Source organism: Homarus americanus, unplaced genomic scaffold, assembly GCF_018991925.1.
Source record: "Homarus americanus isolate GMGI-L3 unplaced genomic scaffold, GMGI_Hamer_2.0 scaffold30108, whole genome shotgun sequence".
Classification (NCBI taxonomy): Eukaryota; Metazoa; Arthropoda; class Malacostraca; order Decapoda; family Nephropidae; genus Homarus; species Homarus americanus.
In genome coordinates this window covers 14563846-14591138 of record NW_024748109.1, presented here as the reverse complement: position 1 = coordinate 14591138, position 27293 = coordinate 14563846, and the positions used below count along the sequence as shown (strand labels likewise).

The following is a 27293-nucleotide window of genomic DNA, read 5'->3' as shown; positions in this document are numbered from 1 at the left end:
GAGCACCTGTGCCTTCATCCGAGCACCTAGACCTAAACAAAACCAGGGAACCTGACGTCATCCCACTCCTCAATCTCAAAATTTGCTGAACTTGTTTCTCATCTTACTAAACTTATAAATCTCTCTTACTCCTCTTATACTCTCCCCCCATCTTGGAAACCCATTCCTTACAAAAAGTTGTTCCACCTTTTAACGCCATCCACCGTCCTACACCGTCCACCGTCCACCGTCCTATAACATTTACTTCAATTATCTCCAAAATAATGGAATCTGCCATAAACAGACAATTTACTCCAACAACTTAAACATTACCAACTCCGGACTGACATTCACTGCGGTTTGCGCACCACCACACGCCTGCTTCCTTTCCCGACCCAGAACCTTATCTGTTGCACTTGATAGTTTTAAAATTTCGATAGGATATGATATGAAGTTCTCCTCGACAGACTGTCCTCATTTGGCCCTCCTGATTCTTTACTATCTTAGATTTCCTCCTTACTCTCCAACCACCACCTCCGTGAAGTGGTGGACAGTTCACATTGTCACTGCCTGCCGTTGAGTGCTGAAGTACTCCAAGGGTCAGTTCTTACTATTATCTTGATATTACTTCAAGTGTATGAACTATTTGCCATTCCTACGGCAGGAGATACTCCTTTACTGTCGATCAAAAAACCTACACGAAAGTTTATCTCATCAATATTATCGTGACCCAGGCAGTATTTTAACAGATCGCCTAAATATCACAACTACTATGAAGATTGTTGTTGTTGTTGTTTGACAGCGGGGCCCAAGCAACTGAGCTAAATTGCTCAGTGCTGTCAAAATTTTAACTTTTGTTGTCTATTATACGCAAGATTACTCATTACCAGCTGTCACTTTCCTGCAATTATTTCTACACTAACTTGTAACCTCTGCCAGAATCACCTCGTTTCTAACATTACCCCCCCAAAAAACCTAAACAGTTTTAGGTTCCTCTTTCTAGTTCACCTCATGAGACCTTCTTACTCCTATAAAAGCTCACACATCGAGTCTGTCTGAGAGTGCTGCAGGATGGTCACCTTGTAACAAGTTTTTACACCAAATGGTTGCCTCAGTTTGTCCATTAATGGAAAAAACAAAAAAACAAAAACAAAATTAAAACAGGACTGGAGTTGTCCTTTAAGGCTGTGATATATAGGATAAGCTGTAATACATTATACTATACATGAAATACTTCATCAATTATATTATGTGCATTAATGTATTATTATAAGCATTGTATACATGTAATACATAACGCGCAGCAAAGGGAAGGGACAATGGGGGGGGGGGGAGTATGGCCTTTATATTTGTCCAACAATAGTGAAAGGTGGAAGGGCTGCGTTAAAGTGGGGAGTGACTGTGGAAGGGGGTGCCTCCATGGGTCAGGCATGAACATTTTGAAGACGCCTGCCACGTGGAAGGAGGAGGGGAGGTTGAAGGAAGACGGGAGGTTACGCAACACAGCACTAGTGCACCTAGACACAGCATATTTACCTTGTACATGCCGGACACTGTCTGGAAGCCGGAACCCTTTGCGCGTTTGCCGCCTGCAGGAAGAACACAGACGAGGTTCATCTAAGGCGTATTAGCATTATTTTATCACAAGACAAACATACAATTTAGCTTTTATGGATTGTGTTAGCTGTCAGGCGGATCAGTGTGGGTAACTACGGGTTACTGTATTATTCTATGATCTCTAATTTTATTTTTGGAGAAAGGAAACTAACTACGAGACACTGACGTGGACGACACCCAACACGGAGGCGTTCTACCTTGGCGTGGCCACCTACGCGCTTTCTGCAATTTGCAACATTGGGAAATATTTACCCTGTAAAGCCCGGAAACTGTCAGGAACCCAGAACCCTTTGCACGCTTTCCACCTGTAGGCAGACAACACTCTCATTATCCGTGGCTTAGGACGAGAGATTCCAACCTGGCTCTTGAAGGCTGTCTACTCGGGCTGGATGGTCATGCGGCCCCGCCACTCAGTAACCCTTTACTCGACTGGCGTCGCCTCAAGTCACAAGTGAGACGACTCCAAAATGAATATATAATGACATACTCATCAACTATATAATAGTTATATACAGTAGATAGGGTGTGTAGGTAAAAATATATTTACTGTATAGTTGTCAATCAAGGTAAAAACTAATTGTTGGTTGCAGGCGACATGCAGCAGTGGCAACAATTGCCACTGTAGGGAACAAGCATCTTTGTCCTGGCAAGTTATACTGTATACAGGATTCACCTTCACTTAGGTGTTTATTAATATTTTACGTCTTAATCCCTAACTATATAAAATATTGAGTTTTAAAATTTTTAGCATTACTTGATTAAATTGATATACTTCTAAGAGAAATGATGACAAATCTATAATAAATGCTATATAATCATGAGGAAGTTTTAGAAGGTACAGGTGCACATGTTGCAGCAAGTTAAGACTTGTTGCACCAGTTATTTATTGAACTACTCTTCTCGTTAATATTGTTATAAAATTCACGTTATATGTCATCAGAAATGCAAAAGGAAATTCATGGTAAAGACATTACTAGTAGAAAATTATGAATGAGAAACAAAAGCGTAAAATGAGAGTCAGAGAATATCTCAGTTCCTTCATCCCCTACGTGAACTTCACTGTGAAAAATGTAGGGCGTCAGCTAGACGATAGCACGAGGCTGCAGCCATACTCTGTGGGGGAGACACCTCTTGTGAGTTTGTCGGCCCTTCATTCATGTTTATCACAATAGTTGAAATAAATAAAATGGATATTGCACAACGTGATCTTAATTTTGTTTTAATGTTGATAGTTCTGTCTGGCAAGAATGTGAACGTATAAGTACAGTATTTAGCCAAGTACGACTCCTGGGTGTCTTATGTACATAACCTGTGTCAGTATTCTGTACTCACCACCTTTGCCGCCGCTAACATCAGCACCACCGGACTGGCCGGCGTGATCGAAGAAGATTTCAACAGATAGAGTGTTGTTAGCCTTCTTGAGCTGGTCGACGACGGTGTCGTTGAGGGGATCCTTGTTCTTCTCGAGCCAGCCAGTGAGGTTGTAGGGTACGGTGCCAGCATAATGAACAATGGCGAAATGAGCCTCGGCTTGACCTGGCTTGGGAGGCTTTGGCTTGATGAAGTTGGGAGATTTGCCAAGATGGTTGGTCTTCAGCTTTTCCTCGAAGGACTTGTCAGTAGCCTTAGGGAACATAGACTCCTCTTCAAGGATGGAGAGGATGCCTAGAGGCTAAGGGGAAGCAAAGAACACAGCATTAGCTAAGGCAAAGCGGGAGACGCAGGTCAATTCCGTACATAAGAAATAACAGTCTTGGAACTACTGTACAGTACATTGGATTTTGCATTTTAATACGTACAATCAAGTATTTATGTCATTAATTACTTTCATAAGAAATACATTACGGTACATGAAGCAATGCCAGTGATAAAATTGTGTTGAGCTTACCTGGGAGTCTAGTTCTGAAGGGGAAATACACATAAGAATTCTTAAAATTAAATTTCAGCTATTGGGTTAAAGTAGCAATGATAACAGGCTAAGTTGTACCAAGAAAGAGTGCATGGAGATTGAAGAACAAAGCGCTTGAGATGTAACAACATTCAGTGCCAACCTATGTATCTTACGTTCCATTGCATACACTGGAATCTGGTAGCATGAGTTGGCAGACGAGCCAGCAGATAGGAGTTGGGGACGCCGGGTGGATACAAGTAACAGTGAAGCACAATAATTAGTTAGTTACGGGTGTGACGGTGAGACAGCAGTGTGACGCGCTCAGTGATAATGATTCTAGCATGATTACTTGGTCACGTCTGTTGGATAGTAAATGGGATGTACAGATGACCATGTAAAGGTATATTATCACCAAGAGCATCACGGGGAGATGGATTGCGCACATGGACATGTGTTCCCTCTTACTGTTTTGTGGTAGAGGTTACCTTCTCTAGGAGGTCAATACAAGCCTGGAGGTCAAGACCAAAGTCAATGAAGGTCCAGTTAATTCCCTCCCTCTTGTATTCCTCTTGTTCCAGGATAAACATATGATGGTTGAAGAACTGTTGTAGTTTCTCGTTTGTGAAATTGATACACAGTTGTTCAAAACTGTTGAACTGGAGGCAAGGAGAGGGACTTCACATCAGTATTGTACTATGTAATGTAATATACATAAAGGAAAAACAGAGTTAGGTTTGGGGACAAAGAACAGTGGCCGTCGTTGGGCAAGTTGTTCTGTGACAGTACACCGAAGAAAATCATGGGGGGTCACGTCACGTTCACAGGGGTTATAATTACGAATCAAGGTAAACTATGGGACACAGGGATGGTGTCATAGTCACCACTTGACCTGGTACACTGAGGGGAATATAGGATGATAACGGACAAGATAGATAACATAGAGATCCTGCACATCCTGGTGAAGACCTAACAATGGACTCTAAGATTGGCACTGTCGTTTTACCTTCTCGATTAGTTCAATGCACGCCTGAAGGTCCAGACCAAAATCAATGAAAGTCCAGTTAATGCCCTCTCGCTTGTACTCTTCTTGCTCGAGGACAAACATGTGATGGTTGAAGAATTGCTGCAGTTTTTCGTTGGTAAAATTGATGCATAACTGCTCAAAGCCATTAAACTGGAAGGTGGTAATAGATGTACGGGGATTAGGAAAGTTAAGCTACAAGATGCAGACGGGAGAGATGGTGCCTGGCCTCGTCATAGATGGCCACTGGGTAGGGGGAAGCTGGGAAAGGATTAAAAGTTATAAGTTCACAGTGGTATGGGGTCCTGTAATGCGGATAGAGACCGTAGATCCAGAATTATTTTTGTTTTGCGGAGGATTTTGTTGTGGTTCTCCATAATATGGGAATCCACGAAATTATAGAGGATAAGGAAAGCTATAGTGGACAAAAAGAAACCAGTCGTACACGGTTCTCTGTTGTGAGATCCATGCTAAGGAAAAATGCTGAATTTGTAATTTTTCAGTAAGGAGTACATGCGTGTGAAGGTAAGGTGCCCGGTAGTTACCTTCTCAATAAGCTCAATGCAGGCCTGAAGATCTAAGCCAAAGTCAATGAAAACCCAGTTAATGCCCTCTCGCTTGTACTCTTCTTGCTCGAGGACAAACATGTGATGGTTGAAGAACTGTTGTAGTTTCTCGTTGGTGAAATTGATGCATAACTGCTCGAAGCCATTGAACTAGGGAAGTCGAGATCATACACGAGTGTAAGTTTATACACACAACTCAATGATATCATACCGAGGGAAGATTTGGTTATTCATGTCCTTTCACCAAAAGGGGAAATGAGTAAATGGTATAATAAGGGCCAGGTTAATAAATCTAAAACCTCCATGTAAGAGAGACTACAAATCATGGGAGTCATGTGTGATGGCCGTGTCCCAAGGCCAGGGAAAACACTATGGTACATTAAGAAAGTGGAAAATGGTCTGCCAGTTGAATACGCAGGGTGGGAATTATACATTGAAAAGAGGGGTTTATCACTTCATATAGAGGGAAAGTCGTACACGCATCCTGGGAACACGTGCCAGGTACTGTACATCAACAACCTGAGACAATCTGAGGGTGAGGGTAGGCGTTCACTAGATACCATTTTCCGTAAGGTTCTATTGCTGGAAAATGGCGTTGGAAGAGGGAGATACATTGTCCTTCATATACGAGAAGACGTAAAAATGACCGAGAGTTGTTACCTTCTCAATGAGCTCAATGCAGGCCTGGAGATCTAAGCCAAAGTCAATGAAAACCCAGTGAATGCCCTCTCGCTTGTACTCTTCTTGCTCGAGGACAAACATGTGATGGTTGAAGAACTGTTGTAGTTTCTCGTTAGTGAAATTGATGCAAAGTTGTTCAAAGCCATTATACTGTTGGGGAGAGTGAAAGACATAATCTATACTGCGTTGGGATCTTCCTGTCTCGAGTGCTTTATCCTCCCTCTTCAGTAGTTGGACTATTATGCTTACAGCGACACCCAAATCATTAATGGTGATGGACTGCCAGTAAAACACTGCAGTTTAGTGAAATTCCTATTTAATAGAAATAGTTCTTAAATTAAACGATTCGGTCAAAATGGAAAATACTTGAAGTATTATCGAATTAAATCAATCCTCGTAGACATTGTATAACAGAATATATCAAAGGGGACATCCTAACGTACGGGGGGGTGGGGGGGAGGGTTGTTGAGACCAAGAAAATATATGTTTATTAGTCAAAGATATTAAATACACGTATAAAGAAAATGACAGACGGACCAAAGCTGGAAAAAATTATCTCGTTGTATTGGATTGTTTCCAGTTTTTTTCCCAATACAATACAATATATGCATTAAGATGAGGGACTAGTAGGGAGTAGTGGGGAGTGGTGGTGGCGTGGCAGGTTAACAACAACATAAAGAACAAAACGAGGGAAACAGTGTTGATGCTGCATAGTCGGCTGACCTCCGCCTTCGCTGCTCAGAAAAAAGGTTATTGTCATGCAGTGAGGGAGGTGGGAGGGAATACTCAAATCCTCGAGGGCAATACATTAAAATGTTAGTATCATGGTAACTCCCGACAGTGAGCCTTCCGGATGCGTTTAGTATATGGAAGCTTCTGTTGACTGTACTTTATGTTGGGAGTTGAGTTGGAAGTCTACTAACGGGAAGAACTATGATACTGATATTTTCTGAGGAACAGTTCACACAAAAAGTTTTCTCCAGGATGGTGCCAACTCTACCTAACAAGAAGCTGACTATCTATACGACCTGGCCAGCACACGTCTTGGGCCACACTTCTCATGAAAATATTTTAGTGGAAATTTTGTACATCTTATGGAAGTTTCCGTAAGTCCACTTTAATTATTTCGTGTATTTATTAGTCGAGCACAAACATAAGGTGATTGAACACCTGTTTATTTGTTTTATAAATATATTTGTTTAAATTTACTCGAACCTGTTTAATGTATGAAAAAGGAAAGGCAGAAGGAGAGTGTCATGGTAGGGACCGGCAGAGGAGGAAGATTGAGGGAGTAAGGAAGAGAAAAGAAAATGAAGATGTGTGGCAAAGTATGGAGGGGGAGAGAAGGAGGGAGGGCTATGACCAATTAGTCTCTCTAGAGATTCAATAAAAGCCATCCTCATGGGTCCAGTGCTATTTAGTACGGGAGGAAACCGCAATGCACGTGCGATGTTCGGAAGGTAACTTTCTTACATATGGTGTAAGCGGGAATTGAACCCGCATTGCGTTGGCAGGAGGCAAGGTGTGTGCGACATAGTAATGACAGTATGAGGAGGAGGAGGAGGGTATGTGATATATTGGGAGCATTGAAAGAAAGAAGAAGAGTTGTGACATAATGGGGACGGGGAGAGGAAGAGGGGGAGTAATAAGAGAGCTAAACCTCTCATCTCTGGTTTCTTCACCTATCGACACCGACTACAGAGAACTTATGTATTAGCAGGGATAAGTAAGATGGGCAGAAGGTATCACTCGGAAGATGCTGCAGCCTGGAAGAGAAGGGCGCTGGGCTGGTAAGGAGGTGGGGGATCATCCAGACTGTACTGTCTTTTAAAGTCGGAATTAGAGAGCGGAAACGTTGTCTTGGCTCAGTATAAGGGTGGTATCAAACTGGAGCAGCTAGTGGTGGTAAGGAGATAAGTCACTTCCAGGTGTGCAGTACTGGAAGAACACACTGAGGGACGTGCGTGAGGGGGCAGGGGGGACATCTCATTAGCCTTTGGGGTGAACTAGTACCTCTCAAAAGCTTAATACAAAACTTCAGATCCAAACAAACTCAACAGAGATACAGTATGTAGAAACTTGCCGAGAATTCTCATTAGAGCAGCTGGTTCAGATCTGCTCCAAGTCGTGGTAGTGTTTACGTTAAAACGGGGAACATTGTCATCACTGGTGGGGAGGGGCAAAGAATGGGGGTGTCAAGAATATCAGAGAAAAGTGAGGGGCGGCGCCATGTGTGGCGCCAAGTCTGGACAATCTTGCCTCATTCTTTGAACACTACACTGACCTGACGGGTCTTACAAGGTGCAGCTGTTGGCCAAGTTTGTCCATGCTTACAAGTCTCACAGGATCACATCAAATATTAAGTTCTCTAAAGTTCTGCTGAAAACAATATCACGATTTTATATCAAAGAGAAAATATGATTAGTTATTTCATGGAATCAAATGCCGTAGCTTGTGATCTATTGCAGTATTCAGAGTATATCATAGCTAAAGATGGTAAGGAACTTACGTCGAAGATCTCGAAGCCGGCAATATCAAGTACACCGATGAACATGACACGCTTCTGTCCGGTCTCCAGTGTGACGTTACACTTCTTTACCAGCCACTTGAAGGTGCGATCATAGATACCCTTCGCCAGGGCACCCACCGAGTACGTCACCTGATCCTTGTTCCTGCCCTGGGTCACGAACTCGTTACCGACCTTGATCTTGGGCTTGGTCAAGTTTTTGTATAGGTCAGCACCTTCCACACCCATGAGCTTCGCCACATTTTCACCTTCCTGTGGGGGATTAGGAGGTCATCCGCTGACTTTGCACGACCATGTTATCGTGATTTTTATCTTACCAGCACACCACTCGTATCTTATCACCAAATACGTGTTCAAGATTAAGCGACACGAAACTGAAGTGTGACCTTACCGCTGTGCCGTCGGCCTCAGCCTGCTCCTCGCGACCCCTCTGCTTGAACTTCATCTCACCAAAGTGCATCACAGCGGCGGTCACCTTGTACACGTTCTCTTTTTCTTCGTGCGAGAAGCCGAGCACGTCGAAGGCCTCCTAGGATATGGGAATTAAGGTGTCAGGAGGAGATAATTAAGGACGGTAGTCTTCTTCGTTATTTAATTTACTGTAAATTTACTTGCAAAATATAAAGCGATCAAGAAGTATTTCCATAAAAGAAATGTTAACATTGTCAAACATTACCACTAAATTATTATATATATACATATATATATATATATATATATATATATATATATATATATATATATATATATATATATATATATATATATATATATATATATATATATATTTATATATTACAGAAAATATGTACTTGCCTGAGTGGAACAGCCAGTGGTTGTAAGCATGCAGGATTACTTATGAAACTGGACTACAATAGAATTAGTGCATCAATTATGTATTCTTAGTGTAGTTAGAATGTGGATGAGTATTAATACAAGAGATAGGTGGTGAGAAGGACCAGTATGATGAAACAGTGTGAAGGTGGCGGTAGACTCTGCAGATGCTGCTGGCGAAGAATTTAGTGGATAAGTCACTGGCACTGGGACAATAAATGATACCTCTACTGAAGGGACAAGAAACTGAAGTTAAACAGTTTATCGGTGCTTATAAAAGATGTCTATTTATGGAAGAAAGAAACAAGATTCGGGGGTTTTTGTGGTGATGTTCACACATGCTGCGATAACCCTTAAAGTTATGGAAAGATTATTAGAAGCAAACAGTACAAGTCAGCCATAAACTTTTAATGTGACAATACATTTAATATGTATATTATATAATGGATTAAAAATTGCAGTAAATATATAGGAAGAAGATACTAAGCAGATATGAAAAGTGACTCGATATATGCATTTACTCGAGGTGAGATACATTAAGCAGGTTGTTGTGGACAGTCAGACTTGGATAAAAGGCTGTCCTGGACGGACCTTCAGCCTGGCCAAAAAGCTCTTGTAGGGGAACGGTAATGACAAGAAGCTTTTGAAAGGGTTAACAACGTAGCTCAGTAAGCCGAGAGAAAGAGCTTTATTTAAGCAAATACACTAGCATGGCTGCTAATTTAGCTGTAATATTCAAGAGTGAATAACAATCTATAATTCTGTCGGAAAAACTGGGTTTGGACGCTTGGTGTTACAATCGTTACCTTAACTATAATCCATCATTCTCACATCTACAACTGGTCACTTGAACAAACGAACCAACCCCAGATTTTCATTAAAGACAGTGTTCCTGCCTGTCTGGGTATAACAAGAGTCGCCACTTACATCAGTAAACTGCATGTCCTCTTTGTCATCAATGGAGGCAACAGTAACCTTGCCTTGTGATACGAAGTGATAGTCGTGGATGTCGTTGGACAGTCGGCATATTGCTAGAAACAACAAGGAAGTTTATTGATAAATAGAGTCGTCATACCGGTGACCTGGGGAAGGGAGAGACAGTGCTTTCTAGTGACTAAACCGCTATAGGTCTGCTTGAAAAAGAAAAATTAGTAAATATGTGGAAAATATGATGTGAATAAAGAATACAGAGGATGTATGATGTGTTTTTAAATACGAGGACGGGGACAAAGGTAATTGATTGGATATTCGTATAGAGGAGATAAGAGAATACTGGGAGAGGAAGAGTGTAGGTCTCCGTTTGCCTCTGTCATCCCAGTTAACTTGAGGTTTGGGAAAAGGGTGTCGTAACTATGTGGTAGATACGTATGGCCCGCACCAATGAGGTATAGCTTGGGGCTAGGTCGTAAGGAGTTGATGGTGGGAAAGATGCGAATGAGATGTACTGTACATATCACGAGTTGAAAGATATGCTTAACTGATTTATAGGTGAATACAACCTATGTCGCGATTAAGACTATTCCAAATATGTGTATATTAGTAAATGATAAGGGCTCGTGTTGTCCTTGTTGAGCCCGTGGGTTTTAGAATATCATCTAAGTTAATTTTTACCTCTATTTCTATATTCTGTAGGAGAACGTCTCTGTAGCTCTTTGAAAGGTTGTTAGAAACATAACACAGTATACTGTACTACTGAATAATTTAGATATAATATTGAAGAAGTCTAGATTATTTCCTCGTATGAAACAAGTTCTAGATCTTCAACGAAATCGTAAAAAGAAAAACGAATGATTGCAGGCAGTAAACGACTGTTGTCTACGAGGGTGTGGGAACCAATCCTCAGATCCTCCTAGTGACCGAGGCTACACACGCGCCTCGATCTAACTCACTTACATCTGTGAATTGCATTTCCTCGGCATCATCAATTGAGGCCACAGTAACTTTACCCTGACTCACAAAGTGGTAGTCATGGATACTATTGGAGAGCAAGCACGCAGCTGTAATGGATAAAGGTACCGTTATATGAGACACTGCCTAAAATACTGTGAAGGAAGAAGAAACTGATCATAGACGTAAGAGAAACAATTATTTTCACCTTCTGGGAGGGGCGTATCATGCATATCTTTTGGTAATAGGTCTTAATTTTAACATTGGCTAGAGCCCTAAGGATATGTATGGCAATGGTTTAAGAATTAGCTTAGAATTCATAATATCTGAATAGTGAAATATTTGTTGAAAAAGAGATTGTCCACATATTCCTTGTTGTAAGAAGGAAGTATGCACTACGCCTTGTAAAATCCACGTGTCTCAACATGATCTTTATTTGCATGGTTGTGGGCATTGTTGCCGTGAGACGTAGAACGTTTCTGTTAGTCTTCGCACAGGGGATGAGGGTTGAATTTCTGTGTCGTGGTGGAATGTGGCACTTTCTCTGTTGTGGCGAGACGTGGCCTTGTTTATATTGATATGGGAAGTTAACACTTTCTGTATTGTGTTGGGACGTGGCATTGTGTACGGGACTTTGTACTGTGTTGGGATGTGACACTGTATACTGTGGTGGGACGTTGCATTGTGTACTATGTTGGGTCGTGGCACTGTGTACTGCGTTGGATCGTGGCACTGTGTACTGTGTTGGGACGTGGCACTTTGTACTGCGTTGGGACGTGGCATTCGTTACTATGGATCTGGAAACACTGTAAACCTGTGCCTGTTGTGATGGAACGGCATCCATGAGAATATTACATCAAGTATTAATGTTCTTTGATATATCTATGCAGCCATTAGTGGTGCATTTGAGTAACTTGTTACCAATGTTTTTAACACAAAATAATAATGAGTGTAAAGAAAGTATATATATATATATATATATATATATATATATATATATATATATATATATATATATATATATATATATATATATATATAAATATATATATACACTAGCGGAATCGCCGCCCTCTGGGCGGCTTATTCGCTGGGCCACGGTGGAACGCCACCCTCCGGGAGGTTCCACATTGTCTCATTGTAGTGCATTAAGGTGTCTGCTTTGATCCTGACTTTGTACTCGTCATAAGGCATGTTTTCCAGGGCATTTTTAAATGACTGTACATACGTGTTGCGCTCATGAGGCATTTCTTGGATAGATAGGACAATGTCATGTCTGACACCTTGAATGTTGCCACACCTGATAGTAGTCTGCTTTTCATGATCTCCCGTGAAGTAGATTTGAAGGAACTTTGCCTGCTCATCTTCCAGTGGTAAGAGAGATCCTGCTTTATGATAGACTTGACCCTGGACTTTGAATGTGGGCATGTATCCGTGCTCACGAACTACTCTGGTAGCTCCAAAGGATGTTATCTGGAAGCATGAATTGTACTTCCGTATATTTTCCAAGAAGTGTTTTAACTTGAGTTTTGTTCCCAGCATGAGAGTCACCAATGGTTGTGGTGGTTTTTCCAAATTTGGCAGTCGTACTTTCCCATGAGAGCAGTACAGTCCAGCAGATTCTCCTTTGTACTTCTTTGCACCGCAGTATTCACATTTCTTATCCATGTTGCCAATGACAACAGAGGGATTCTTTTCATATTGTATATATAACATCATCCATCATCACTACATATAACACCATCCATCATCACTACATATAACACCATCCATCATCACTACAAATCGGTAAAGTAGTTTCCAAGATTCGCGTGCGGACACACAGACAAACAGACAGACTTCTTTGTTTTATATAGATATAGATCATCACTACTTATAACACCACCCATCATCACTACATATAACACCACCCATCATCACTACATATAACACCACCCATCATCACTACATATAACACCACCCATCATCACTACATATAACAACATCCATCATCACTACATATAACACCACCCATCATCACTACACATAACACCATCCATCATCACTACATATAACACCATCCATCATCACTACTGATCGGTAAAGTAGTTTCCAAGATTCTCGTGCGGACATACTTATAACTATCATGGTTATTTTTTTTTTTATGCTTAACTTATAATATTTTACCTTACCCTTAAGGTAAGGTTAAGAATTCTTCACTGTGTCTTGTTACTGAATATTGCAAGTTGTGACTAGCCTCTTGAGGGTACTAAGTTGATCTGTGATAGTGTATCTCCTAGACTGCAAATTTGATACAGTCGTTTTGCAGGGCCCTCCCGGCGACCTGGTAATTATGAGGTAAATGTATTGTAACAAGACAAATGAGATACTTACGTTTGATGGTCTTGATCTGATCGGACATAATTTGATAGAAGATATGGTAGGATCGTTCCAGTGTCTGCTGAGAAATGACACGGGCCTTCTCCAGCAGGTAGGTCTCGATATCAGCACCGGACAGCTTGCCACTCGGACCGAAGTGGATACGGATGAACTTACCCTGTGGAGGACACACTGACGTTGTTATCCAGTCAAGCGAAAACAATTGATGGCATAAATTTTTACGAGGAGAGAGTGTAGAATAAAGAAAAGAGCGACATTCCCTTAAAGAGAATAAACTTGTATTATTATAGACTACAAAAAACAGACGTGTACACGCAGTTGCCTGATTAAAGTTCTTGGATTAAACGCATAACTTAATTGGACAACGAAGACGACGACGCCGGGCTTGTAACAATATTTCTTCTTATTGAAAGAAAAAGTGTGGGAGCTATAAATTGTAGCTAACTATATAAGAAAATGAATTTGAAGAAGATAGCTTGGAGTCTCTACCTTAATGTATACGTTACTGTTGTGATAAATAAGACAAGAAATACTTACGAATCGCGAGGAGTTGTCGTTACGCACAGTCTTGGCATTACCAAAGGCCTCCAGTACGGGGTTGGTTTGCACGATTTGATCTTCCAGGTTCTGAGGGGAGTGATAGAGGGCGTCAGTAACTGTGGTGGAGAAGGCAACACCACTCAAGAGAAGAGCTTCCTACTAGGTAATCCTAATATCAGGGACAAGTTATGTAAGGCTAATAAGTGAAACTATATCAAAATGACGTTCTTCAAATATTAACGAGCAAGAACTAAAATAGACCTCAACATATTTATTGTACTATATAAAATGCGCCGTCCAAGAATGTAAAGAAATTGTTAAAAAGTTATGCACTCAGATGTTAAAGCTTATAACATAAATGTGTGATTAGTAAACACTGATAATGTGCAAATTGCCAGGTGTTAAGAGCAAATGTGCGAGGCTCGTGTCACTGCTGGTGTTTAGAGAACAACCCTCGGGTGTTTGGAGGGTGTAACTGTGAGTCACTTTCTAATTTTTGTGGATAAAAAATTGCACCTCCCAAGAATAAAAATATAAACACTACAACAACTTCTTTTGTCTCATTGGAAGTTCAAAAGTGTTCAAAATAATATACAGTAGATTATTATTTCTCCAGCCTCAAGTCATAATAAGAGGCTTTTGGTTCACCAAGTGTTGGGAAAGATTCCTTAGTATGAGGCGTGATGGCCTCTTAGTTCGCTACATTACCTGCTTTCTCTCATCGACCTGCTTCTTCTTGGTGGAGGCGCCGACATTGGCGAAGTAGGCAATAACCTTCTTAGTGTTCTCAGTCTTGCCAGCACCAGATTCACCACTGCGTTAGGAGAACATATTTACATGGTTAGCAGAAGCTGGAGACGAAAATGAAGCGGGAGTGACGTTAAGGATAAGGGTAGGACAAACACGGGTGCTGGAACACTCACAGGGGAGGGAAAACAGCAGTGGTGGACACCACAGTCTGGTGTCAGCAAGGTTTGGCGTAACGGCGTCAACATTAGACATGCGTGTTGCGATTGCAATGGACATTTGTCAATATAGCATAAAAGCTAATACTTGAAAAAAATCGCTGAAGTTTTTGCAAGGTTTTCAATATTAGGAACACAGTGAGTATAAAAAGCCAGATTAGGGTATATTTAGCAGTACAGTACTGTAGCCATCAGAAGTTAATGGTGGCCGGGCGTTAGTCAATGATTATCAGGTTGCGCCCTCCTGAACAAGCTTCGAGGAGCAAATCTTGTAAAGCTGCCCGAGGTACAGTCAAGAATAACAACGTGAGAGTGACATGAAGGTTATGGTTGTACTGTCTTGAGGAAGGGACACTTACACCGCCACTCGAGAACTTGACCGCCTTCTTCTGAAAATCACTTTTCCTGGCGATGCTGGCAAAATACTGGATAACTTTCTTGGTGTTCTCAGTCTTTCCGGCCCCTGACTCCCCACTAGTCAGGTAATGCAAGGAAGGAGGGAGAGGTAAGAGGAGGAGAGGCAACTGTGGTGATGACGGAGTAGAGCACACCGAGGTGGGAGAGGGGCAAAAGCTCTCGTCCTGCTGGAACTTCACCCCTCCCTCTGCCTCACTCACATTCTTGGTAAATAACTTAGGAGTAGAAGATTATGGTTTAATATTTAACGTTACCAAAGAATCTTGATTTCTTGGTATTGGATATTGAAATTAGGTATAATTATTTAATATTAAAGTTTTATAGAGGAAATTGTAAACACTGAATCAGCCATTAATTGACAAGCTATGAGCACTGCAAAATTATGTTTAAGAAAAGGCAAAACCATCAGACCATTAAGAAATTCATGGTATCAGAGAGAAAGTGGAGTTAGTCTCTTTCGAATTCCATGATAAAAAAAAAAACCTGGAAAATGTCCTATAATTTCCAGACACAGAAAGGATTATCTCACGAAGGATCTGGATGAAGTAGGAAGCTAATTAGCATCAATCATAGGAATATATCTCATTCATCTTAGGTATAAACACAATTAACAATAAGAGAAGAGTAACTTTGTAATATATATGATCTTAAGAGTGACTTAACTAAAACTATGGTATAAAACATGATGGTAGTATGTGGTGGTGCAGGGGGCGAGGCGGGTACTTACGTGATCAACATGGACTGGTTCTCGTGGTCTGCAAGGAAAAAATGGAGATTTATTAAAAGCAGCTCACATCTGTTTAGTCATTTCCCGTATTCTCACCCCACAAAGTTCCACTCACCGCCCATCTCTGTGAGTCATTTCCTATAATTATCCTCACAAAGTTCCACGCATCGCCCATCTCTGTGAGTCATTTCCTATAATTATCCTCACAAAGTTCCACTCATCGCCCATCTCTGTGAGTCATTTTCTATAAATATCCTCACAAAGTTCCACGCATCGCCCATCTCTGTGAGTCATTTCCCATAATTCTCAAAAAGTTCCATTCACCGCCCGTTCTGTGAGTCATTTCCTATAATTATTCTCACAAAGTTCCACTCATCGCCCATCTCTATGAGTCATTTCCCATAATTCTCACAAAATTCCACTCACCACCCATCTCTGTGAGTCATTTCCCATAATTCTCAAAAAGTTCCATTCACCGCCCATCTCTGTGAGTCATTTCCCATAATTCTCAAAAAGTTCCATTCACCGCCCGTTCTGTGAGTCATTTCCTATAATTATTCTCACAAAGTTCCACTCATCGCCCATCTCTATGAGTCATTTCCCATAATTCTCACAAAATTCCACTCACCACCCATCTCTGTGAGTCATTTCCCATAATTCTCAAAAAGTTCCATTCACCTCCCATCTCTGTGAGTCATTTCCCATAATTCTCAAAAAGTTCCATTCACCGCCCGTTCTGTGAGTCATTTCCTATAATTATTCTCACAAAGTTCCACTCATCGCCCATCTCTATGAGTAATTTCCCATAATTCTCACAAAATTCCACTCACCGCCCATCTCTGTGAGTCATTTCCTATAATTATTCTCACAAAGTTCCACTCATCGCCCATCTCTGTGAGTCATTTCCCATAATTCTCACAAAGCTCCTCAACAAGACTATGTGCACAAAATTAAAATAATCCGGACAATGACCTATATTTTCCTACTAAAGCCGCGGGTATGGATATATTATGTCTGGGGTGGCTTAGAATAAGTCAAGTTAGGTTAGGTTTGGTTGCAGGTCCGGGTCCAGTGATTCAGGAATTAGTAAGTCCAGGATTATTTCTCTCAGATTCTCATAAAAAAATATTTTCTCAGATAGAAGTAGAAGTGATTTTTAAATGCAAAGTCCCGCGGATGACAAAAGCTAATACATTTTAGTTTCCATGTTGGTCGCCACGCAAAGAAATATTTTATAAGTAAATTTTTGGATAAACTGTCGACATGCAGTATATATATAGTTATATATGAGTTGCCGGGTTCGTTTCTTGACCATATAGGGTGTGCAGTTGAGCGGGTGCCAGTGGGGGAGGTGGGTCGGCTGTGCCAGCCGGTTCCAAAATAACTTCCTGGCTGGCTCGCACTCACTCCCCCTCCATCCCTCGCCTGTCCACCCCTATTTTACACTCCTCCCAATAATGGACGCAATTCCGTTTTGGTTTTTTTCAATATCATTGAAGTGGCACATATACTGTGCTTTGTACCTGAAGGTAAGATATCTAACATTCATGCATATGTGTATAGTTATTTACATTATTATATTGCAGTATGTGTAACTTTGTATCTGCTTGAGCGGATATGCAATCTATATATTTTGTCGTGTATTAATACTGAGTTGCGGAAACGAAAATGCCAATACTCACTCTGCAACATGTCCATGTAGGCACCGTCGGCGATGGCGAAGATGTGGGGTGGAACTTCATTTCGTCTCTTGCTTTGGTAGATCTTGACCACACGGCTGGTGTAGATAGGGTAGCGCTTGTAGGGGTTGATGGCAACGCAGAAGAGGCCGGAATAGGTGTAGATGAGTTTGGTGACGTAACGGCACTTGAGGTTATACAGGACAGAGGCATCGTTAAGGTAGGTCAAGTTGGACATATCCTCGCATTTCTCATATTTGGGGGGGTTAACCTGATTGACGAGGTCCTTCTTGAAGTTCTTGGTTTCGCCACCAGGCACGCCGACAGTGACCAGATCGCCCTTGGTGCCCTGAATCTCGCCGAGGACGTAGCCCTCTTTCTCGCAAGGCACCCAGCAGGCCTTCTTGGCATCGTAAGGTTTGGTTTGGTCAATGCGCTTCTGTTCCAGGGACACGTACAGGAATTCAGTTGGGTCGGGGTCGGGCCCGCTGCTCTTCATAGCAATATGGCCAGGCATGTTGAAGGTTGATGTTTTGAAGCAGTCGAAGTCAAGTCAGACACACAGTACGGCAGAACAGCCCTGGAACTTTCCTGAAAGAGAACACAGGATGTGAGCCACCTTAGCACTCTAAGTGATGATTGATTCAGAGAAATACTGAATTCGTGCACATAAAACTCCGTTAGTGCGAATGTAATGTGAGGCGTCAGTCTGACCCGCAGTACACATTTCAAACTTTGTTAAGGTAACTGTGGATGTAATATACAGTATTATGGTTAACTTGACCAAGGTATCTGCTAACCTTCACATGACCCCGAATGAAATGATTATAATTGTAACACACATCAAGTTACGGTGCAGTAATTATCAAGCCGTGATACTAAACATTGAAACCAGACTTTGAATGTTAAACACTGGATTGTCTAATACACTTATTAGCATTGGATGCAGTAATCCACAATTATTGTCCTGAAACAACCAGCTTAAACATATTTGATACGTAACGCCAGCTCTTTATAGTATTATGGAATGGTAAAATCTGGTGTTACAACTGATGCATTTGATTACGTAGCATGTAAATATACATTGACAAACCTCAACACGTATGAAAAAGGGATTAAAATTACTCTATTAGTGATAAAAAATAAAAAATAAATTTCGATATAAACAATTCCAACAGAAAATGAAAAGTGTATGAATAAAGTTACTGAGCGGAACAAAGAAGTAATGACATACAAGAAGCTTCACAGCACCGCCACTGTCACACGACACTCCCGATCACCCACTACACCACGACTGACGAGGGGGTGCTGGGCGTGGCTCTCATATACCCAGAGCCAGGAGGGGTGTAGGGGAGTGTAATGGGCGTGTGGTGGGTGGGCGACGAGGCCAGACTTGGCAAGGCATCATCGCTCCGGCAACTTGACACCACCGCCAAGCTATAAATATATGTCTTTAGGTGTTAAGGCTACCACCCTTCTACTGTTGGAAGAGGTGTTCCACACAATTGTTGGTAGAGGAGTTCCACACAGCTGTTGGAAGAGGTGTTCCACACAATTGTTGGTAGAGGAGTTCCACACAGCTGTTGGAAGAGGTGTTCCACACAATTGTTGGTAGAGGAGTTCCACACAATTGTTGGTAGAGGAGTTCCACACAACTGTTGGTAGAGGAGTTCCACACAACTGTTGGTAGAGGAGTTCCACACAACTGTTGGTAGAGGAGTTCCACATAGCTGTTGGTAGAGGAGTTCCACACAACTGTTGGTAGAGGAGTTCCACACAACTGTTGGTAGAGGAGTTCCACATAGCTGTTGGTAGAGGAGTTCCACACAACTGTTGGTAGAGGAGTTCCACACAACTGTTGGTAGAGGAGTTCCACACAATTGTTGGTAGAGGTGTTCCACACAACTGTTGGTAGAGGTTCACACAAGGAGTTCACACAACTGTTGGTAGAGGAGTTCACATAGCTGTTGTTGAGTTCCACACAACTGTTGAGAGAGTTCCACACAGCTGTTGGTAGAGGAGTTCCACACAACTGTTGGTAAAGGAGTTCCACACAACTGTTGGTAGAGGAGTTCCACACAATTGTTGGTAGAGGTGTTCCACACAACTGTTGGTAGAGGAGTTCCACACAATTGTTGGTAGAGGTGTTCCACACAACTGTTGGTAGAAGAGTTCCACACAGCTGTTGGTAGAGGAGTTCCACACAACTGTTGGTAGAGGAGTTCCACACAACTGTTGGTAGAGGAGTTCCACACAACTGTTGGTAGAGGAGTTCCACACAACTGTTGGTAGAGGAGTTCCACACAACTGTTGGTAGAGGAGTTCCACACAATTGTTGGTAGACGAGTTCCACACAATTGTTGGTAGACGAGTTCCACACAATTGTTGGTAGAGGTGTTCCACACAGCTGTTGGTAGAGGTGTTCCACACAATTGTTGGTAGAGGGGTTCCACACAACTGTTGGTAGAGGAGTTCCACAAAACTGTTTGTAGAGGTGTTCCACACAACTGTTGGTAGAGGAATCCCACACAGTTGTTGGTAGAGGTGTTCCACGCAACTGTTGGTAGAGGTGTTCCACACAGTTGTTGGTAGAGGAGTTCCACACAGTTGTTGGTAGAGGTGTTCCACACAACTGTTGGTAGAGGTGTTCCACACAAGTGTTTGTAGAGGTGTTCCACACAACTGTTGGTAGAGGAGTTCCACACAGTTGTTGGTAGAGGAGTTCCACACAGTTGTTGGTAGAGGTGTTCCACACAAGTGTTTGTAGAGGTGTTCCACACAAGTGTTTGTAGAGGTGTTCCACACAACTGTTGGTAGAGGAGTTCCACACAACTGTTGGTAGAGGAGTTCCACACAACTGTTGGTAGAGGAGTTCCACACAACTGTTGGTAGAGGAGTTCCACACAGTTGTTGGTAGAGGTGTTCCACACAACTGTTGGTAGAGGTGTTCCACACAGCTGTTGGAAGAGGTGTTCCACACAACTGTTGGTAGAGGAGTTCCACACAACTGTTTGTAGAGGTGTTCCACACAACTGTTTGTAGAGGTGTTCCACATAACTGTTGGTAGAGGAGTTCTACACAACTGTTGGTGTTCCATACGACTGTTGGCAGAGGTGTTCCCCACAACTGTTGATAGAGGCGTTCCACACAACTGTTCGTATAGGTGTTCCACACAACTGTTGGTAGGTGTTCCACACAATTATTGGTAGAGGTGTTCCACAGAACTGTTGGGTGTAGAAGTGTTCCACAGAACTTTGGGGTCAAAAAGTGTTCCACACATCTGTTGGGTGTAGAAGTGTTCCACACACATGTTGGGTGTAGAAATGTTCCACACACCTGTTGAGTGTAGAAGTGTTCCACACACTTGTTGGGTGTAGAAGTGTTCCACACATGTTGGTGTTTGTCACTCTCCATTCTTCTAACAGTATAGGGTAAGGAATAGGGGGGTCATATCTCATCTATGTTATTTTGGAATAATATACAATATTATGCATATGAGGTAGATTGTGTGTGTGTGTGTTTTACCTCCCTAATGAGTTTCCACAGTCTTGACGATAGAGAGCTGAAATTTGGTAGGTCGGTGCGGGTAGCCTAGGAGAAGGTCGTGCACTCCATGAAGGGTGGTTTGACCCTTCATGGGTCGACCACAAAATCCTACCCCGAGGATCAATCAACAATTTTGAAAATACAGTACGTCCAGGGTTTGTTTAACTAGCAACCCAGGCGAAGCTCAGCGAGAGTACGAGTATATATATATATATATATGTATATATATATATATATATATATATATATATATATATATATATATATATATATATATATATATATATATATATATATATATATATATATATATATATATTCGTGTATTCACATCTTCAGGGGTGAGTACAGCTAGTCTGTACTCCCCTGAAGATGTGAATTACACGAAAGCGCTTGGGAAGTGTTTTCTTCTTCCTTGTGGTTATCAGCATATACCTATCACGCACCTACAGTGATTTACTTTGTATATATATATATATATATATATATATATATATATATATATATATATATATATATATATATATATATATATATATATATATATATATATATATATATATATATAAAGAGAGAGAGACCGAGAGATCATGATACTAATTTGGAAATTGCTTTAGGATTAAGTTTGTTGTAATTCATGATCGAAAAATTTTGTTTTTCAGTTTAAAGTCAGGTGAAAATAAATCTCCTAGGATGTAATACATAGTTGCTCTAATGTTAAACAAGTCATCGTCCTCCCATAGACTGTTGTTGTGTAGCGGATTAGACAAGTTTATAGGATGTAGTGATAGAATAATTTTATGGTGTTAGAAATTATATTACAAATAATAAATAATACAATAATGATGAAAAAATTAAAATTAAAACATGGTTGATTTTCACTCACTGTTTTCTACCAACCATTCAACCACTCATGCGCGAACGTTGTTTGTAAACAATAACAATTAGTGTTCGTATGATCGTGCCTGAGGACGGGTGTTCTTGTCCGTGTGTTTCCGTTACTCTATTCACTCTCTCGTGTCTTTGCTCTTTGTCCTCATTTGTCATGTCACATCCTCACCATATTTCCCTTAAATGTCTCCCCCTTCGTGTCTCATTGGTCAGACATCCTCCTTTCTGTCTCCTCTGTCAGTCTTCGTATCTTTCTCCTTAATAGTCTCCCGTCTCCCTCTCCTAACATTCTCTTGCCATGTTCTCAACTCCCATTTTCATGTCGTTCTCCTATCATTATCTCTTTCTATATCTCTCTCTCCGTTTTGTGTCTTCTTCCTCCCCATCTGTCTATTTCATTTATTATTTTCACTTTATCTCTCTTGTCCTTCTTCCACCTCACTCCCTTCATTCGCTGTCCCTCTTTTATTCCTCTATCCATTTGTATCCTGTACATTATCTACCTCATTCCTGTACCTCTCTCTATTTTCCTTGTCCATCTCCCTTGTCAATCATTCATTTTTATATGTTTTCCCTGTACTGTTGTTTCAATATTTATTTCCTGCCCTTCTCTCTATCTATCTACATATCTGTTTATGTATCTAACATCCTTCTCCCTATCTCTCTCCTGTCCTTTTGCCTATTGTTCATTTGTCCTTTCCCTATCTCTTGTTCCAGTCTCTTAGCCAGTCGTTCTGCCAACAGCATCTGGTGTTCCCAGGCGGTCACCCATCCAAGTACTAACCAGACCCAAACTCTATCTCTCTATTTCTTTTCTTTTATCTCTCTTACTCTCACCCGATGTCCCTACTATGATGCTACGTTAGATAGATAGATAGATTTAATATTATTCGGCTCGATTGCAAAAAACACACAAACACATAAATAGCACAAATAATTACACACACACACACACACACACACACACACACACACACACACACACACACACACACACACACACACACACACACACACACACACACACACACACACACACACACACACACACACACACACACACTACAAGTTAACGTATGCTTTCATTAACATACGGAGACAGTGTTGTGTGTTATTACCTTGCCTAATGGCACAAACACTTAATAAATTGGCCTTTATCTTATTGGGTCACAAACTGGGCACCTCCACTATACTGGGTCACAGACTAAGCACCTCCACTATACTGGTTCACAAACTGAGCACCTCCATTATATTGGGTCATAAACTGGATACCTCTACTATACTGGGTCACAAACTGGGCACCTCCACTATACTGGGTCACAAACTGAGCACCTCCATTATATTGGGTCATAAACTGGATACCTCTACTATACTGGGTCACAAACTGGGCACCTCCACTATACTGGGTCACAAACTGAGCACCTCCATTATATTGGGTCATAAACTGGATACCTCTACTATACTGGGTCACAAACTGGGCACCTCCACTATACTGGTTCACAAACTGAGCACCTCCATTATATTGGGTCATAAACTGGATACCTCTACTATACTGGGTCACAAACTGGGCACCTCCACTATACTGGGTCACAAACTGGGTACCTCCACTATACTGGGTCACAAACTTGGCACCTCTACTATACTGGTTCACAAACTGAGCACCTCCATTATATTGGGTCATAAACTGGATACCTCTACTATACTGGGTCACAAACTGGGCACCTCCACTATACTGGGTCACAAACTTGGCACCTCTACTATACTGGGTCACAAACTGAGCACCTTCACTATGCTGGATCACAAACTGGGCACCTCTGCTATGCTGGGTCATAAACTGGGCACATCCACTATACTGGGTCATAAACTGGGCACGTCCACTATACTGGGTCATAAACTGGGCCACAAACCGGGCACCTCTACTATACTGGGTCACAAACTGGGCACCTCCACTATACTGGGTCATAAACTGGGCACCTCCACTATACTGGGTCACAAACTGAGCAACCTTCACTATGCTGGATCACAAACTGGGCACCTCTGCTATGCTGGGTCACAAACTGGGCACCTCCACTATACTGGGTCACAAACTGGGCACCTCCACTATTCTGGGTCACAAACTGAGCACCTCCACTATACTGGGTCACAAACTGAGCACCTCCACTATACTGGGTCATAAACTGGGTACCTCCATTTTACTGGGTCATAAACTAGGCACATCCACTATACTGGGTCACAAACTGAGCACCAACACTATACTGGGTCATAAACTGGGCACCTCCACTATACTGGGTCATAAACTAGGCACATCCACTATACTGGGTCACAAACTGAGCACCAACACTATACTGGGTCATAAACCGGGCACCTCCACTATACTGGGTCACAAACTTGGCACCTCTACTATACTGGGTCACAACTGGGCACCTCCACTATACTGGGTCATAAACTGGGCACGTCCACTATACATGGGTCATAAACTGGGCACGTCCACTATACTGGGTCATAAACTGGGCCACAAACCGGGCACCCTACTACTGGGTCACAACTGAGCACCTCCACTATACTGGGTCATAAACTGGGCACGTCCACTATACTGGGTCATAAACTGCACGTCCACTATACTGGGTCATAAACTGGGTCACAAACTGGGCACCTCCACTATACTGGGTTATAAACTGAGCACCTTCACTATGCTGATCACAAACTGAGCACCTTCACTATGCTGGATCACAAACTGGGCACCTCTGCTATGCTGGGTCATAAACTGGGCAAATCCACTATACTGGGTCATAAACTGGGCACGTCCACTATACTGGGTCATAACCGGGCCACAAACCGGGCACCTCTACTATACTGGGTCACAAACTGGGCACCTCCACTATACTGGGTCATAAACCGGGCACATCCACTATACTGTGTCATAAACTGGGCACATCCTCTTTACTGGGTCATAAACTGGGCACCTTCACTATACTGGGTCACATTCTACTATGCTGGGTCACAAACTGAGCACCTCCACTATACTGGGTCACAAACTGGGCACCTCCACTATACTGGGTCACAAACTGAGCACCTCCACTATACTGGGTCACAAACTGGGCACCTCCACTATACTGGGTCACAAACTGGGCACCTCTACTATACTGGGTCACAAACTGAGCACCTCCACTATACTGGGTCACAAACTGGGCACCTCCACTATACTGGGTCACACACTGAGCACTCCATTATACTGGGTCACAAACTGGGCACCTCCACTATATTGGGTCACAAACTGGGCACATCCACTATACTGGGTCATAAACTGGGCACCTCCCACTATACTGGGTCACAAACTGAGCACCTCCACTATACTGGGTCACAAACTGCACCTCCACTATACTGGGTCACAAACTGAGCACCTCCACTATTCTGGGTCACAACTGAGCACCTCCACTCACAACTGAACACCACTATACTGGGTCATAAACTGGGTACCTCCACTATACTGGGTCATAACTAGGCACATCCACTATACTGGGTCACAAACTGAGCACCAACACTATACTGGGTCACAAACTGGGCACCTCCACTGTACTAGGTCACACACTGGGCACCTCCACAATACTGGGTCACAAACTGGGCACATCCACTATACTGGGTCATAAACTGGGCACCTCCACTATACTGGGTCACAAACTGGGCACCTCCACTATACTGGGTCACAACTGGCACTCCACTATACTGGGTCACAAACTGAGCACCTTCACTATACTGAGTCACAAACTGGGCACCTCCACTAACTGGATCATAACTGGGCACACCCACTATACTGGGTCATAAACAGAGCACCCCTACTATACTGGGTCACAAACTGAGCACCGTCACTATACTGGATCACAAACTGGACAGCTCTACTATACTGCATGGCAAACAGAGCACCTCCGCTATACTGGGTCACAAACTGGGCACCTTCACTATACTGAGTTACAAACTGGGCACATCCACTATACTGGGTCACAAACTGGGCACCTCCACTAACTGGATCATAAACTGGGCACACCCACTATACTGGGTCACAAACTGGGCACTTCCACTATACTGGGTCACGAACAGGGCACCTTCACTATACTGGGTCACAAACGGGGCACCTCCACTATATTGGGTCACAAACTGGGCACTTCCACTATACTGGGTCACAAACTGGGCACCTCCGCTATACTGGACCATAAACTGGGCACCTCCTCTATACTGGGTCACAAACTGGGCACTTCCACTATACTGGGTCACAAACTGGGCACCTCCACTATCCTGGGTCAGAACGGGGTAAACTCTACTGTACTGGATCTTAAATTTGGCACCTCCACTATAATGGGTCACACAAACTGGGCACGTCCATTAGTTTGGGTCTTACTAACAGGGCACCTCTACTATACTGGTGTCACAAACTGGACACCTCCACCATATTGGGACACACAAACTGGGCAACATCGTACTGGGACACAAAGTGGACACCTCCACGGTACTGGGACAATCAGTCTGGACATTTTTGTACTGGGACACAAACTGGGTTTCTCTGTACTGGGACATAACTAGGTACTCCTGAGCACCTTTGTACTGGGATGAAGACAAGCCACAGCGGTACAGGGGCTGCCTCCAGTACACGACACTGTCACCACACACACACACATACACACACAAAGGGTTGTTGCTCACCACAGATCGAAAGCTGTTCTGTTCGGAGAGACGTCGGGTCAGTGTTTATGTACCCCTGCAATGTGATCCGGCATCCCCAGACCCGTCGTGACGTAGCGCTCGAGTCACGCTTTGATTGGTAGGTGAACTGTGCTTTACGCCGTTATAGTATCCAGCAACCAATCACCGCGGAGCTCTGAAAGCAGTTTCTTATGGGTATCTTGTGCACTAGTGACGTAAGCCTCCCCTACCATTTTAGGCTGATAGCCGGGGTTGGAGCCAAGAATCCGGGGCCGAACAAGACTGTGGTGGCACTAAATGGGACTAAGCCACCGGTGCGTACAACACCATATACCCTTAACCTGTTAAAATTAAGCTGTCGCTCCACTCTTCTCCCGCCTGCCTGCCGGTGACCATTATTGACGTTTCTAGGATACTGGAGAACTTAACCTAGCACAGGAAAGCGTGATAG

The 27293-nt window shown here is 42.5% G+C and overlaps 2 protein-coding genes across 48 annotated transcripts in view; both read right to left on the bottom strand.

Moving 5' to 3' along the window:
- Window positions 1-26889, bottom strand: part of LOC121880079 (myosin heavy chain, muscle-like) — a 47663-nt gene extending 20774 nt beyond the window's left edge. For 16 of the 47 annotated variants that reach the window (XM_042387102.1, XM_042387104.1, XM_042387107.1 and 13 more), the window contains exons 1-12: window positions 18945-19042; window positions 17714-18301; window positions 16032-16059; window positions 15247-15361; window positions 13920-14009; window positions 13377-13539; window positions 11010-11113; window positions 8674-8811; window positions 8265-8534; window positions 5054-5224; window positions 2932-3268; window positions 1516-1568 (exon numbers count right to left, since the gene is read on the bottom strand). In XM_042387102.1, coding sequence (XP_042243036.1) covers window positions 1516-1568; window positions 2932-3268; window positions 5054-5224; window positions 8265-8534; window positions 8674-8811; window positions 11010-11113; window positions 13377-13539; window positions 13920-14009; window positions 15247-15361; window positions 16032-16059; window positions 17714-18227 — 1983 coding nt within the window. In that variant the 5' untranslated portion in view covers window positions 18228-18301; window positions 18945-19042. Of the gene's footprint in view, window positions 1-1515; window positions 1569-1848; window positions 1902-2931; window positions 3269-3972; window positions 4144-4490; window positions 4662-5053; window positions 5225-8264; window positions 8535-8673; window positions 8812-10043; window positions 10148-11009; window positions 11114-13376; window positions 13540-13919; window positions 14010-14630; window positions 14737-15246; window positions 15362-16031; window positions 16060-17713; window positions 18302-18944; window positions 19043-26842 lie in introns of those variants that run through there. The other 31 variants (XM_042387129.1, XM_042387128.1, XM_042387136.1 and 28 more) reach the window with 12 other exon arrangements.
- Window positions 19188-20765, bottom strand: LOC121880187 (probable maltase-glucoamylase 2). Its single transcript, XM_042387316.1, has one exon. It carries the CDS (start codon window positions 20763-20765, stop codon window positions 19188-19190), a length of 1578 nt encoding a protein of 525 aa, XP_042243250.1.
- Window positions 26890-27293: the final 404 nt, after the last annotated feature.

What these genes read in the sequence shown, in the direction of transcription:
- LOC121880187 (XM_042387316.1), bottom strand. Translation starts at nt 20,765, where the DNA reads ATGTGGAACACCTCTACAAACAGTTGTGTGGAACACCTCTACAAACAG.